General features: G+C 44.4%; 3 protein-coding genes across 5 annotated transcripts in view; 1 reads left to right on the top strand and 2 right to left on the bottom strand.

Moving 5' to 3' along the window:
- Positions 1-4,536: 4,536 nt before the first annotated feature.
- Positions 4,537-9,178, bottom strand: mul2 (mitochondrial E3 ubiquitin protein ligase 2). Its single transcript, XM_079648321.1, has 6 exons — positions 9,059-9,178; positions 8,296-8,438; positions 7,730-7,817; positions 7,522-7,642; positions 5,963-6,194; positions 4,537-5,554 (listed from the first exon to the last, which is right to left on the bottom strand). The coding sequence occupies exons 2-6, from the start codon at positions 8,410-8,412 to the stop codon at positions 5,039-5,041; spliced, it is 1,074 nt and encodes a 357-aa protein (XP_079504447.1). The 5' UTR covers positions 8,413-8,438; positions 9,059-9,178; the 3' UTR covers positions 4,537-5,038.
- On the top strand, positions 9,166-13,391 carry alg3 (ALG3 alpha-1,3- mannosyltransferase). The gene is made up of 9 exons (XM_079648320.1): positions 9,166-9,394; positions 9,958-10,057; positions 10,144-10,291; positions 10,520-10,680; positions 10,830-10,950; positions 11,057-11,262; positions 11,441-11,518; positions 11,730-11,873; positions 12,445-13,391. The coding sequence occupies exons 1-9, from the start codon at positions 9,214-9,216 to the stop codon at positions 12,626-12,628; spliced, it is 1,323 nt and encodes a 440-aa protein (XP_079504446.1). The 5' UTR covers positions 9,166-9,213; the 3' UTR covers positions 12,629-13,391.
- vwa5b2 (von Willebrand factor A domain containing 5B2) overlaps positions 13,212-14,646 on the bottom strand; it is a 14,769-nt gene continuing 13,334 nt past the window's right edge. For all 3 annotated transcript variants that reach the window (XM_079648314.1, XM_079648313.1, XM_079648315.1), the window contains one exon: positions 13,212-14,635. In XM_079648314.1, coding sequence (XP_079504440.1) covers positions 13,874-14,635 — 762 coding nt within the window. In that variant the 3' untranslated portion in view covers positions 13,212-13,873. The remainder of the gene's footprint in view (positions 14,636-14,646) is intronic.

Genomic DNA, 14,646 nt, shown 5'->3' with positions numbered 1-14,646 from the left:
AAGAAATAATTCAGAGCCATGAAGGAGAGAGTGTTCGGTACATTCCTCATCACAGGGTGTACCACCCCAAGAAGCCAGGCAAACTAAGAGTTGTTTTTGATGCTCAGCAATGCATACAATAGTTGACATTTCACCAAAGGCAAAAATGCCAACCTTATTATTGTCAGGATTCTTATGATATGTCACGTTTGTAGTTTTGTATGTCTGGTTATGAGTGTTTTCCCCCTTGTATATTGTCTGGTCCTTCTTCCTGTGTTTTTCCTCCTGTCGTTAGTTTCCCTGGTGTGTCTATTTGTCTGATTGTGTTCACCTGTCGCCCTTGTGTTTCTCCTCCCCTACCCGGCTGTTTCTCGTCTTGTGATTACCCCTCCCTGTATTTAGTCTTGTCTCTTCCTGTGTTCAGTGTTGGTTTGTCTTTTGTTGTTGACTGTGTTCACCAGTGAGTGTTCTGTTTTGTCCAAGTTCTATTCGTTATCCTTGAAATAAAGGTATAATCAGTTTAATCTGCATTTGGGTCCTGCTTCCTTCGCTCTACCGTAACAGAACAAACCAAACAGATATGGGCCCAGCAGATCCTTTTGAGCAGGAATTATTGGATGTATCCTTTTCTTTGACTTACTGCTCTGATCGATGGAGGGGAGCTTCCGGGGTTCAGCAGCGAGAGGCTGCTCTGACAGAGGCACGGCAGATGGCTACGGAGAGACCAGGCTTGGTGAAATTCTTACCTGGCTGGATTTTGAATTTCCTCTCGGTGTGTGATTCCCAGCCTGCTAGCCCCAGGCATGCTAGCTCCCTGCCTCCCAATTCCCAACCTGACACCATACGCCTCGGTGTGTTCCATCTGGAGTCAACCCTTGCTTCCGCCCCAGTTCCTGCTCCTGTTCAGGAGCCGTTCTCGGGAACTCGTCTGGCTTTCGGAGGTCCACGAAGCCTCCAAAAGGCTCCTAAGAGAGGGAGTCGCAAGTCCAGGCTAGCAGCCCGAGCCCCAAGAGCCATGGTTCCGGCCCCTGTTCTGGCCCCAGCAGCCATGGTTCCAGCCTCAGTCCTGGCCCCAGCAGCCATGGTTCCGGCCCCAGTTCTGGTCCCAGCAGCCATGGTTCCAGCCCTGGTTCTGGTCCCAGCAGCCATGGTTCCGGCCCCAGTTCTGGCCCCAGCGGCCATGGTTCCAGACCCAGTTGTGGCCCCAGCAGCCATAGTCCCGGCCCCAGTTCTGGCACCAGCGGCCATGGTTCCGGCCCTGGTTCCGGCCCCAGCAGCCATGGTCCCTCTTCTAGTCCCAACTGAAGTCCCTTCTCTAGTCCCAACTCTAGTCCCTACACAATTCCCTACTCAAGTCACTTCTCTAGTCCCTTCTCTAGTCCCTTCTCTAGTCCCTACTCAATCCCCTTCTCAATCCCCTTCTCAATCCCCTTCTCAATCCCCTTCTCAAGTCCCTTCTCAAGTCCATCCTCTAGTCACTTCCCTAGTCCCATCTCCAGTCCCTTCTCCAGTCCCTTCTCCAGTCCCTTTTCAAGTCCCTTCTCTAGTCCCTTCTCTAGTCCCCTATATGGTCCCTTCCCTGGTCCCTTCCCTGGTCACCTCTCGAGTCCCCTCTCAAGTCAACTCTCGTCTCGAGACCCCTCTCGAGTTCCCTCTCCAGTCCCTACTGAAGTGCCGTTGGAGGTTCCGCTTGGGGTCCTGCCAACTCCATGTCCTGTCCCGTTGGGGGTCCCGCCGACTACTCTTCTGCCGGGGGTCCTGCCAACCCTATGTGCCGTTGGAGGCCACGCCGACGATTCTTCTGCCGGGGGTCCTGCCAACCCTGTGTCCTGTGCCTTTGGAGGTTCAGCTGGGGGTCCTGCCAGCTCCATGTCCTGTCCCGTTGGGGGTCCCGCCGACTACTCTTCTGCCGGGGGTCCTGCCAACCCTATGTCCTGTCCCGTTGGGGGTCCCGCTGACTACTCTTCTGCCGGGGTTCCTGCCAACCCTATGTCCTGTCCCGTTGGAGGTCCCGCTGAGAGTCCTGCCAATCCCATGTCTTGTTCCGTTGGAGGTCCCGCCACCACATGTCTCGCCGGGGGTCCTGCCAATTCCTGGTCCCCTTCTGTGGGGGATCCTGCCGAAGCCTGTCCCACCGGCTCCGGTTTCCTCCGGAGCTGTCCCGTCAGCGCCTTCCTGCCCGTCCTCCGGAGTTGTTCCGTCGCCGCCTGCTCCGCCCTCGAGCCCGGCCCCCTGAGTGCCGCGGTCTTCGCCCTCGAGCCTGGCCCCCGGAGTGCCGCGGCCTTCGCCCTGATGCTCGGCCCTCTGAGAGCCGCGGTCTTCACCCTCGAGCCCGGCCCCCCGAGTGCCGCGGCCTTCGCCCTCTTGCTCAGCCCCCTGAGTTTGCCCGCTGTGGCCTTCACCCCTCCATGGACTCCCCCCGAGCCGTCTGCCTGAGACCCCCTCCTTGGTCTCTGCCTTGCCCCCGGGCTGTCCGCCCGAGACCCCCTCCAAGGTCTCTGCCTTGCCCCCGGGCCGTCCATCCGAAATCCCTTCCGGGTCCTCCGCCCTGCTCCTGGGTTGTCAGCCCAGGCCCGTCCTCCTGACCCCCCCCCACCCACCCTAGTGGCCCTAGTTTTGTGTACCTCCTCCGGTCCCCCTCCACCCACCCTGCTGGACGTTGTTTTTTTGTTTGTTTTTTGGACGTTTATTGGACTGTTTTGGTGTTTTGGGACGTCTGGGATCCGTCCCTTGAGGGGGGGCGGTAATGTCACGATCTGTCTGTGTTTTGTTTTGTCTTGTCTAGATCTGTCTTTGGTTTTCTGTCTGCGTGTGTTCCCTCCTACCTGTTTTCTTGATTGTGTTCACCTGGTGCCCCTGTGTTTTCTCCTCCCTCCTCACCTGTCTCTTGTTTCTTTGATCAGTCCTGTGTGTATTTAAATTCTGTTTTTTCTGTCTGTCATTGTTGGTTTGTCGTTTGTCTGACTGTGTTCACCGGGGAATTTTCTGTTTGTCCGTATTGCCAATATCCTTGAAATAAAGGTATTTTCAGTGTTATCTGCATTTGGGTCCTGCTTGCTTTGCTCACCCGTAACAATTATGGCTTGAAAGGACAAGTCAGCAGCTGACTGAAGTCAATAAGATTCATCCTGTCATAACCAGGAACATCTGTACAAATTACAATTCAGTGTGGACCAACGGACTGACATTTCCATTCCTGAAAACTCCATACACTTAGCAATAATACAAGTAATGATAATAGCCAGCAATGATAATAGCTATCCGAGCTAACCCTGCCATTACATCTCTCTATTTAAAACGGGCACTCCTAATAAAGTTTTAACTTACTTAACTAATAGTGTCTGCAGCCTCATCACCACAAATATGTGTCTACACCCATGAAGCAGAAACCATTAGAGAATAATCATATCATTGTTAATTATTAAATAATTGTTTGTCAGCTATCAGAATAGATTAAACAGGATAGCATGGCCTACATTAATTGCATGTGACTTCGAATTCATCCACTGAAGCCAGTGTCTTCCCTCACTGTCAGCCAGCACAGTGTCTCACTAACTCAAGTGAAGAAAGATGGACATCTAGTGGTAGAGGCACCAATCTATTCTCACCATTTACACAAACTGAAATCCACTAAGCCTGGAGTAGTTCGCAGTTCATATTTTTAGAACTTGTATCTCTATATGAACACTTGAACAGTGCATACATTACAGTATTTCCCATTGTATTCACCCTCTCCAAAGACCCATGTGAAACTATTCCCATAATGTTTTGCTGTAAAATACTTTCATCTTTTTGTATTAATTGAACTGGACTGATCCAATCAAATGACACTGCTCCGCCATGCCCTCAGAGGTCTGCGGGTGCTACAGTAATAGTCTGCTCCCCCAGAGCCACAGCTGCACTTCTGCTGAGAGCTCATGAAGAATTTGTCAAAGTGAACCCTTCTGACCGCTGGGGAAGATTTATGAGATCCTGTGTCTCCCACCTGCTCCTTTTTTCACGCCCACTCAGGCCTTAAGCCACACTCTTTACCTCGCAATACAACCACAAGCACACGACTGTTAGTTGTTCCCTTTCTGTTCGAAAAGAGAAACAAAAGGTGGCTTTTCATCTACCCGCCATGCTCCAAATCCTCGTAATGCTTTTTAGAGAGGACAGAAATAGTAAGCTTGGTGACTCACTACACCCAGGTCTTTTCAGGCACCAGGTGCTGTCAACAAGCATGTGTGCCTCATGGAGAAATAATAAGACCCATCATGAATCCATCAAGTCCTGTGGAACACGTGTATCTATTGAGATATGAACTACTTTCCTAATGTTTAAGAAGAGCAGACGTTTGATGTAACAGCTGCAGCTCAGCGGATCATTAAGAGACGCCGAACATTGAGTCGTATAAGATCATTATACAGGCTGAGCCTCATGCAGAACGTTATGGTCGCATGGACCTGTACATAAGGATGAACTAAGTTGTTTCAAAACATTACTAAAACAAAATGGGATCCGCAATTTTTACAAATGGTGATACTGACAGTAAGGAACACATGCTACACAAATTGTAGAGTGATTCTTTATTAAATATGTTTCAAAAGCCACCATTTTACACATTTCCTGTCATCAAGTCATTAGCTTCGTCTTGGCACTAAATATATGTAACTTTACTCAAAGGTGACTGAAAGTGGTTGAAACACAAGCTTACTTCTTCTGAGCAGACCCAAGTCATCCAGGCAAACAGTTAAATCGCTCTTTAGACCGCAGCCACCATATACATTACCAGAATAAGGCACAGAACAATTATGTAGGAAAATAAGCATCTATTGTTCACACATTTACACCCACCCCCCCATCACATTTTTTCTTCATTAAAGATAAAATACCTAACTGAAAGTCATAACAATTCACGTTTTTTATTACATACAATACCATCATATCATTATTCTTTACAGTAATGCGAATTTCAAAGCGTAGCTCCTTTTTAGGTGTGAGTGCAGCACTTAAAGGAGTTAAGCTGACAGTTTGTGTGTTGCTGAAGCTCCACTGAGGTCATGTGATCACAGTTGCCTCAAACATGGTAGAGAGGCACCACCCTGCTGATGCTCTGTCTACAAATAGGGCAGCGGGGCTGGGGGAGAGCCTGGTAGCAGCTGTAGCAGCAGCACACGTGCCCACACTCCAACAGAATACAGTTACGTGGCTGAGTAAGGCAGATCACACAGGCGTTCTCTAAATGCTCCTCTTCCTCGTCTACGATGGCCTCGTGTCCGGCTACTGGAGCACGGGCTCTTGGGTTTTCAGCCCGCAGTCTGTCAAATTCCCTCCTCTCCTTCTCCCTCTGCCAGTGTACTTTGAGTTGATTGTAGTAGCGTCGGCCCAACCAGAGTAGCACCCCTGCCCCCGCCACAGCAGAGGCGATGGCGAGCCCCTTCCACCAACCAGCTGTGCTCTCCTGTTCCCCCAGCAGGGTTTCAAAGTCTGTAATGCTCAAGAAATACTCTGAGCCGTTAGAAGGGGGTCTGAGATTCAGGGTGCCGTCAGTGTCCAGTATCAACTCACCCACACCAGTTAGAGTTGCGCCCACCTGGAAAACATTTGTGAAACGAAGATCAGTTAAATCAGTTGTATTAATATACTTTGTGAAGTGAATAAAAGATAAGTTAAAATAAGATTTATTTATTCCCTTCAGGCGTTTATAGCAGCAACAGTGTCAGAAAGAAAAACAGGATTCACAAGGTAAAAATAAAGATAAAACAAGTTAAAATAATAATACAGCAAAAAAGTGATAAAGTAAGTATTGAAACAAGATATCACAAGTTGAGCATTTGTATGGACATATATATTAACATAAGTGTTTAGATGTGAGTGCAGGTTAAAGTCTTGTAAAAACAGTACAGTTGTTATGTATGTACAGTCCTGGTTACTATTTGTGTGTGACAGCGATATCACTTTTCTATTGAGTAATAGAAGTTCACCGTGGTATTTGACTTACTTTGAGCATTTCTTCAGTCTCCAGCTGCCCTTTAAGCTTCTCCCCGCTGAGGTATTGTCCTATGACGTCACTGAAGCCGTAGTTAACCTGGTGAAACTTCTCGTGGGTGGTCTCCATGTGGACACCGGAGGCTTGCAGAGGGCACAGCACTCTGACGGCCGTATCCTCTGATCCCACTAATACAAAGGGCACTGCAGTCACTCTTTGGTGCAAGACCCGCTCACTGTCCGTCCTGCAACAGGCGAAGAATAACAGATGTTTTATGTCAATACACATGAGAATCAAGACAAAATATTGTTAACATGATGCACTTCAATTTTGGGTTGCATTTTGATGAAAATGTACATAAATAAACAAATACATCTGAAGTGACATCACTAAATATTCTGATATTGGGCTAATTGAAAGCCTGCGGTACAAGCTGCTTTGTGGAATTTGAAAGCAGTGAAGTGAACGAATGGCTGGGCCCCTCACTCGGTGTGAAGTTAATTGCCTCATAAGTTACGTTATAAATTAGCAAAATCAGATGCGGGTAAATTATTCTTGATACTTGAAAATACTTTAAGAAAAAAAACAGTCTACATCACAGCTCTCCAGAGGGTTTACTTAATTTTGTTAGCAGCTCATCCCTTAAAGCAGAAGCCTCCGATTGCTTATAAAAAGAGGAAATATGAAGGGTAGATTTCAAGCGTAAATAAGTTATTGGGCTTTTTTCTTTTCAACTTCAATTTGTTAGAAAATGTTTTCAACTTAAAAAAATGTGCTTACTAACACATGAATACTGTTTAATATATGTGTACGTATATATTGAAAATATAAGACAAGTTTAATTTGTGGGCCATATTCCATTATACTTTTTGAATTTGCTGAGGGCTGATTCAATATGCCGTAGTTTTGACACCCCTGGTCTATAGCCATGTCGAAGTTACTATAATTAAATGTTTCAAATATTTACATCATCACCTAAGATGCTCTTACAAGTGTTAATCTGTGATATTTCTGAAATTCTTGCTGATTAATAACACAAACTTGCCAGAAAAGGCAAAGAATATATAGATGCAGCATGAATAGCTCGTAATAGCCCTCAACCAAACCCACAGGCTTTCAATCAGAGGCCAAGATGTCTCATCTATCTTGTGTAGCTGATGTCAGAGGCAGCAATCAGGTTTGGGTCCTACTGCAAAAGCCACGTGGTTAAAAGTAACTTAACCCCAGCTTAAAATCGGGCTTGCCCTGACAACTAATAGAACATTTTCCCACACCATGTACAGCAGTGATTTACCATGACGTTATAGGACCACTCTTCACAGCTGGGTTCCAGAAACGCAAACCTTTCAAAGCAGAGGCCAGTGCATATATGTTTTTCCTCCTTCCGAAATTGGGAGTGGACGTACTATTTAAGGCACATACCACCTCAGAGGAATGTGCCTGGTTGTATTCCAACCACAAACCTTTGTTGCATGTCAAACATCTAAACTGTCCACTATAAAATAGAGTGATGATGCCACAAAATGTATGGAATGATAATGCTGCTAATATTGTATTGATGGATGTCTCACCAAGTGCGTGACAGGCTGTTCCACACAAGCCTGTGTTCTCTCAGCAAGACCTTCTGCAACACTCCAAATATTTCTTTTTGGAAGGAGCTGGTCAGAGGCTCGCCTACCGGTTGCACAGCACCTACGATTTATATACACACCTGTTAGAGTATACGATATGTTTTCAAATGTTCAGCTCTTGTCAGAGTCAGAATCAACTCATGTTTACCTTCGATGACAGCATACTGTAGACATGCTCCTGGAGTAACTTTCAGAATGTCTTTGAGTTTTCCGTCTATAGTGAAGTGAGGAGCATCCTGACAACATGAGACACAAACACTTAGGAAGAAAACTTGAAGGTTTAAAAAAAAAAAAAGCAGGAGAAGCCATGACCAATGGTTTACGAGATGGGAAAGAAGGAAACTAAACGGTTTCCCCGACACAAAATGATACTTTGTCTCCAGCCTTTGCGTTTTCTTTTCAATGTATGCAAGGTTTACTTCCTTCTTCTTACTACAAAGTTATTTGAAACTTTGTAGGTTGCAAGTAGACATGTTCTCAGTCACAAGCCCAATAACATAAAAAGTATAAGAAGAAGACAAGAAGATTGGCCTCCACAAAATAGGATCTATCTATCTATCTATCTATCTATCTGTGTGAAAGCTGACTCTTTTTTTACATGGTTTTGGAACTAATCCCAATGATTTGAAAGGCTTTGACAGGATGAAGACTACAAATGCATTATCAAAACAATATATGAAAGGTTATGTCAATCACAGATGGACCACAACTAACTTCGAGTTTATCTAGCGTTGTCCGGCTCTTCTTGTAGAGATAGTAGCAGATGCCTGAGAGGGCCAGGCTGGCCCCGAGACACACTGCCTCTGAGACCTTCACAGGAAACTCCTCCATTCCCTCTGAGTCTCCTCACTGCAGACCTGCAGGAACACATGATATTTAAGAAGATCAAATATAATCTCTTTTGTTTCCTGTATATCAGTGATGACAAACAATGTCATGTTACTATGAAACAAATGACTTAATGAAGAAAAGTCTCCTCAGTTTATGATCATGGAACTTGGGTTAACATTGTTTATGTTTCAGCTTCAGCTGTTGACATTCAAAATCTGACTTATTCAGATGTATAGAGTATTTTTAAAGATTCTGGAAATACATTAACACAATGTTGTTTTAAGACAACCTGGTTTCTTTAAACGAGGCCAGTTGTTTGTTTCGGTTCATATTGCTTGTAAGGGAAATTAAGACCCATTAACTTCTCTTTAATTATTTTACAGCTAACACCATCAATATGACTCAAACTTTAACTAGCTGTCAACAGTAACAAGCCACTTGTTACATAACGTATTTCAGTGGGATTATTATCTTTGTAATAATGGTAAGCTAAAGTTAGCTGCCTATAAGGCAGCAGTTTTGACCTCTAGACGTTGTTTAAACAACCGTATCGTTAGCTTACTATATGTTCACAAATATTAAATGCCCAAAGGTATATATTTCTTAATTGTCAAGTACGACTTATTATAATATCAGTTGTTTTTACCTGTCAGAAAATTGAAGTCCTAGCTTGACATTTTCGGCTGAGCTATGTTGTCCACGTCACGTGACCCTATGTGATGAACGCTGCGTGATGACGTGTACATTGCGACGTCTCTCCGGTCTCTCCTTCGCTAGTGAGCTACTCGCTACACCGCCGAGATGGCAGGAGGTGTGCGAAGAAAGTCTCCCGGTTCCCCTTCCCCCCTGTGGGGGAAACTCCACACACTGTGGCAGGACAAACATTTGGTCCTGTTCAAGACGGAATACACTCTACTGGTCGTTTCAGTTTTGTGGTTTCTAGAGATCGGTTTCAATGCGTGGGTCATACAGAAAGTAGCATGTAAGTAGCTGCTCTGTGCGGCTAGTTAGCATGCTCTGGTGCTTTGTTATGTTTCTTGACGTATGTAAACGCTAAGTAGCTAGCATTAGCAAACCTACTAACTTCGACTACCACCTGTCAGGGAATGTACTGCCCTTGCATGACCACATGCAACTGTCTGTCTGCTCAAGTGCTAAATATCGTTCATTATTTTCCGCAACTTCTTGCTAAAATTGTATGCAGCAAACTATTGTTAATGACAATACTCTTAACTTAATTTAAATATTTAACGCTACTTATACCGTTACACATAAAGTCCAAGCATTAGTATGCACCCCACGTCATTGATTTTATTGACAAATGTAGCTTACTTCTTAATCTAACGTAATGCTGTAAGATTCTCATGCTGAACTGTCATAAAATAAATTAAATCACCATGTTATCTTACTATTGTTTTTTGTATTAATCAAAACATGTTTATTATAGAAATGTACATGCAAATAAATATACAAATAACCACAGCACAGCACTAACGGCAACTTTCCCCATCTTTTATGATCACTGATGTACTCTATTTACCACAGACACTGAGATAGACTGGAAAGCCTACATGGATGAGGTGGAGGGAGTCATCAATGGTACCTACGACTACACCGAGCTTAAAGGAGACACTGGCCCCTTGGTGTGAGTTTAAACGTTTTTAATTATGTAGAGTTCTCCAACTTGTAGTTAGTGTTAGGGCAGTATAACTTAGCACCTTGTTGTTGCAGGTACCCAGCTGGCTTTGTCTACATCTTTACGGTTCTCTACTACATCACAAGCCATGGGGTGAACATCCGCCTTGCGCAGTACCTTTTTGCTGCTTTCTACCTCATCACACTGCTGCTGGTCTTCAGGATCTACCACCGCACTAAGAAGGTCAGTCTGTGTGACAACATCCTCAGGTACAATGTGACATGATAACATTGTCTGCGATACACCACTGAACTGTACTGTGTTTGCTAAATAGGCCGTTTATATTGTATGAGTTGTATTGTATACTCTGTACTTATGTATTCTGTTTCCAAATAGTTTCCTTCTAAAATGCCTCTGATGTCATTATTTGACTTAAAGACATGGTATTTTTTTTTCTTGGAATTTCCCCAGGTTCCTCCCTACGTGTTCTTCTTTGTGTGCTGTGCTTCTTATCGGATCCACTCCATCTTTGTGCTGCGTCTCTTTAATGATCCTGTGGCCATGATGCTGCTGTTTGGAGCCATCAACCTCTTCATGGATGGAAACTGGACTCGGGGTTGCGGCCTGTACAGGCAAGTGTCAACTGCTTCACAGCACAATGCAACTCTTATGTGTTTGGCTTTCTCGGGATGAAGTGTCACATATCTTTGTGAAACTTATATCCGATTGTGTCTTTTTTACATTATGAAATTACAACTTCATCTTTCTCTCTCTCTGACAGTTTAGCAGTGTCTGTGAAAATGAATGTGCTCCTTTTTGCTCCGGGACTACTTTTCCTCCTCATATCTGAGTTTGGCCTAATCAGGACAATTCCCAAACTTTCTCTCTGTGCGGGCATCCAGGTAAGATATCCTTAAAACCAGGCAAGCTTTATCAGCACACTAAAATGTTTTCTTGTAATGTTGTCCACTATCGCCGAGCATCATTTACAAATGAGTCTGTCTGCAGCTTTTGCTGGGTCTGCCTTTCCTCCTGGAGAATCCTGTGGGTTATATGAGCCAGGCGTTTGATCTTGGCCGTCAGTTTATGTTCAAATGGACGGTCAACTGGCGCTTCCTGCCAGAATGGCTCTTCTTGGATCGGTACTTCCACCTAATCCTGCTGGCTTCCCACCTGCTCGCCCTGCTGCTCTTCGCTCTCCGTCGTTGGAAGAGGTGAGACAGAGGTCACTGTTGGCATTATAGATATGAACTTGAATAAATCAGTGGCAAAGTCGTGCCAGTTTTTCTCTCCCCTACGTAGCAAGAGTTGATCCCAGGGAATGAAATTAACACTATTTTATTTCAAGTGTATATATATATATATATATATATATTTCTTTTTTCTAACCAGGCCAGGAGAAAGCATCTTCGATCTCCTCAAGGATCCTAGCAAGAGGAAAGCCCCTGCTCAGAAAATCACTGTTGATCATATCCTTTTTTTGCATTTGGTTTAGCTTCTATCTGTAGAATATTTATCCTCAAAGGATACATTAGGTTTTGTCAGGAAACCTTTTAATTTCTCCTAGTAGATGTCAATGAATTGATTTGCTAAAATGTCTACAATATATCGGTGAGAGAGTAAATAAAGGATGTTCCTAGTATACAACAGCTGCTGTGTGAAACCTTGACCGATGATCACAGATGGTTCTGATTCTGTTCACATCTAACTTCATTGGCATGTGCTTCAGCCGTTCGTTGCACTACCAGTTTTACGTCTGGTACTTCCACACGCTGCCCTTCCTGCTCTGGAGCGGAGGAGTCAAGAAGCTGGCCCACCTGCTCAGGTAAGGGAGTCTAAACTAACGTGGCTTACATTATTGGAATTGTATCGAAAATGCAATCTGGACCAAATCACTGCAAGTATAATATTTGGTTAAGGCAACATATGTGAAAGTATCATTGCTCATGAAGTCTTTTGGTAACGTCCATGTCTACAAACTGTAGTGTGAAATCCTTGTTTCGTATAAATCCAATTAACGTTTTAATATATTTTTAATGGAACTGATGATGTTTTAAAAAATGGTCAATCCTCTAATATCATAAATCATACCACAATTTAGAGAATCATGCTGCCCGGTCTAAAGCAAATCAGACCACACCTCACTGCTGCTACTCTGTTTCTTCTTGCACAATAATTATGAATACTATTTTTTAATATTTGATATCTTATTTATATTTGTGTTGCATTGTTGTCGGAGCCTGGGAACCCTTTCATTGTATAACTACACTGTAGCTGTTTATATGACAATAACGCCTTTAAACTAAATGCTAAACTAAAAGTTACATTTCTGATTATTTGTACACCTATAGCACACAGTCACTCATACATTAATGCCATATTTTTTTCCCCCTCAGGGTACTGATCCTGGGTCTGATTGAGCTTTCCTGGAACACCTACCCCTCTACGATCGGCAGCTCCGCCGCCCTCCACGTCTGTCACCTCATCATCCTCCTGTGTCTGTGGCTGGCCCCTCCGCTGCACTCAGCCCCACCGGCAGAAACAGAAGAACCAACACCCGAGAAGGACAAAGGCCAGTGAGCTGCGGGCTGATCGGACCGGATGTCGTACATGGTCCAATCAGCTCCTCTCCTCTCTTTGGTCCTCACAACACCGGCGCAGAGGGAGGTCACTGTGACAGACTGTTTTTTTTAAGTGAATACAAGGAGCCATTCAAAGCTTCTCGTCTCAGCTCACTGCTAAAGGTGAACGAAGCTAAAGTGTGGGTGCTGCACACAGACACCTACATGATGAAGTAGTTCCTTGCAGTTGAAGAGATGAAAAGAGAAAGAAAATATGGATCTCAGGTTTAATTTTCAGACACATTTTAGGAATCGTGGAGTCGAATTTGAGGAGGACATTTTGAATGTTTTGTTGTTTTGAGAGAATTTGTTACATAGGCTTTATTTTTACAAATTATGTTAAAACTGCACATTGCCCAATCTTTAATCTGGTTTTCTAATGCTCTTGTACGTGGTATAAGAATGCAGTAGATTAATATTTAAGTATTTATATAAAAGTAATATCATACAGAAATTGAATATTGCAACAAAAGCTTTAATTCAATTTAATACAGGGCAAGAGTTTGTTTTCCCCACCACAAGGCCACATTTTCTTCCCATAGATATACAAGCTTTAAGACAATCATGGCTCTTTGTCTGTCAGATTGGTGATGTAATGGATTCATCTTCTGTTGTGATGGTTCACTGCTGCACTCAAAAGCACATAGGTCGTTTTAATGTGAACAAAATGGAAGTAGACTGAGCAAGAGTGACATTTTATATTAAACAGAGATGCCACTTAACATTGTAGTTTTTTATTTCTTTTTTTATGTATGTTACAACATTACAACAAATGATTGAATTAAATCAATTAATGATTTTGTTACTTTAAAGTAAGTTTTAATAAGTGTATCAAAGACTTATCCTTGTAATCAAAATAAACACTGACTGCGATTATACATTTAGCAAATTAACTGAAGGCATAGAAAAATCCTAGTCAGATGGTAAAGGCGTTATATATATATTTATGATGAAAAAAGGCCACTTGGTCTATGTCATTTAAGGATATTCTTACATAAATATAAAGTTTTACACCTGTAAAATATTTCATGTTCAACTTGCTATTAGAATGAACTTGGCACTAGGTTATGGCATTAGTTTATCCTGCAGATGAAATACAGGATGTACTCTTCCATTAAAAGGCATTGCTTCTCAGGAGTCACTATCATTGATAACAAGTGATTATGTTAATCAGTAGATCTGGCTCAGTTTCCTCGTCATCGCCTCACATGTTATTGGGGTTGTAACACAGCATGTTGAGCTTGATGTTCTCGTCCCAGTGGCGCAGCAGCAGGAACAGCTGTCTGGCGGCCCCCTTCAGCCCCGCCAGGTCCACTCCCTCGGGCAGATCCTGGCAGCGCAGCCAGAAGTCTGCTTTTGCTGCCACCAGCTCCCACTCCATGAAGAACCCGGCACAGCGGTGCTCCAGCCAGGCCAGAGCCACAGCTGTGGCCCAGCTCGAGCCTTCCAGGTCCTCCAGAGCCATCTGGCTGCCCCCCTGGAGGTCAACTGGATCTATGGAAGAGACTTCACATACATCTGTCTCCGACCCGCGACCACTATCTGCCTGGCCCTGGTTCTGGCCCTGAGAGGGGCCCACAGAGAGCTCCAGGGAGCCCTCCTCAGAGCTAGGGAGGTCTGTTGGTGATGTGACCGGATCTCTGTCGGACAGATGTCTTCGGCGAAGCCTGGGTTCCAGCATCAGGGGAGTGTCGTCTGGAGTGTGGTGGAAAGGAGGTGAAGTTGGTTTGGCTATGGAGCACGAGGAAGGAGAAAAGGTAACATGGTGGTTGGAGGTAGCGCCGGGAATCTTAGTGGAGGTGGATAAAGACGGAGCACTGGGATATGTGCAGCGGAAGGGTGGGCTGAGGCTGCGGCGGTGGAGGCTGAAGGGGGAGGCCCTCTTCAGGCGGTCCAGGGTGATCTGAACACAGTCCGAGTAGATCTCTGTCAGGAGAAAAGCGCCTGATGCCAGCTGCAAATGCACCTAATAAGACA

This window comes from Notothenia rossii, assembly GCF_949606895.1.
Source record: "Notothenia rossii genome assembly, chromosome: 9".
NCBI lineage: Eukaryota > Metazoa > Chordata > Actinopteri > Perciformes > Nototheniidae > Notothenia > Notothenia rossii.
Note: the sequence above shows the minus strand (reverse complement) of the source record. Positions and strands in the feature narration are given on the sequence as shown.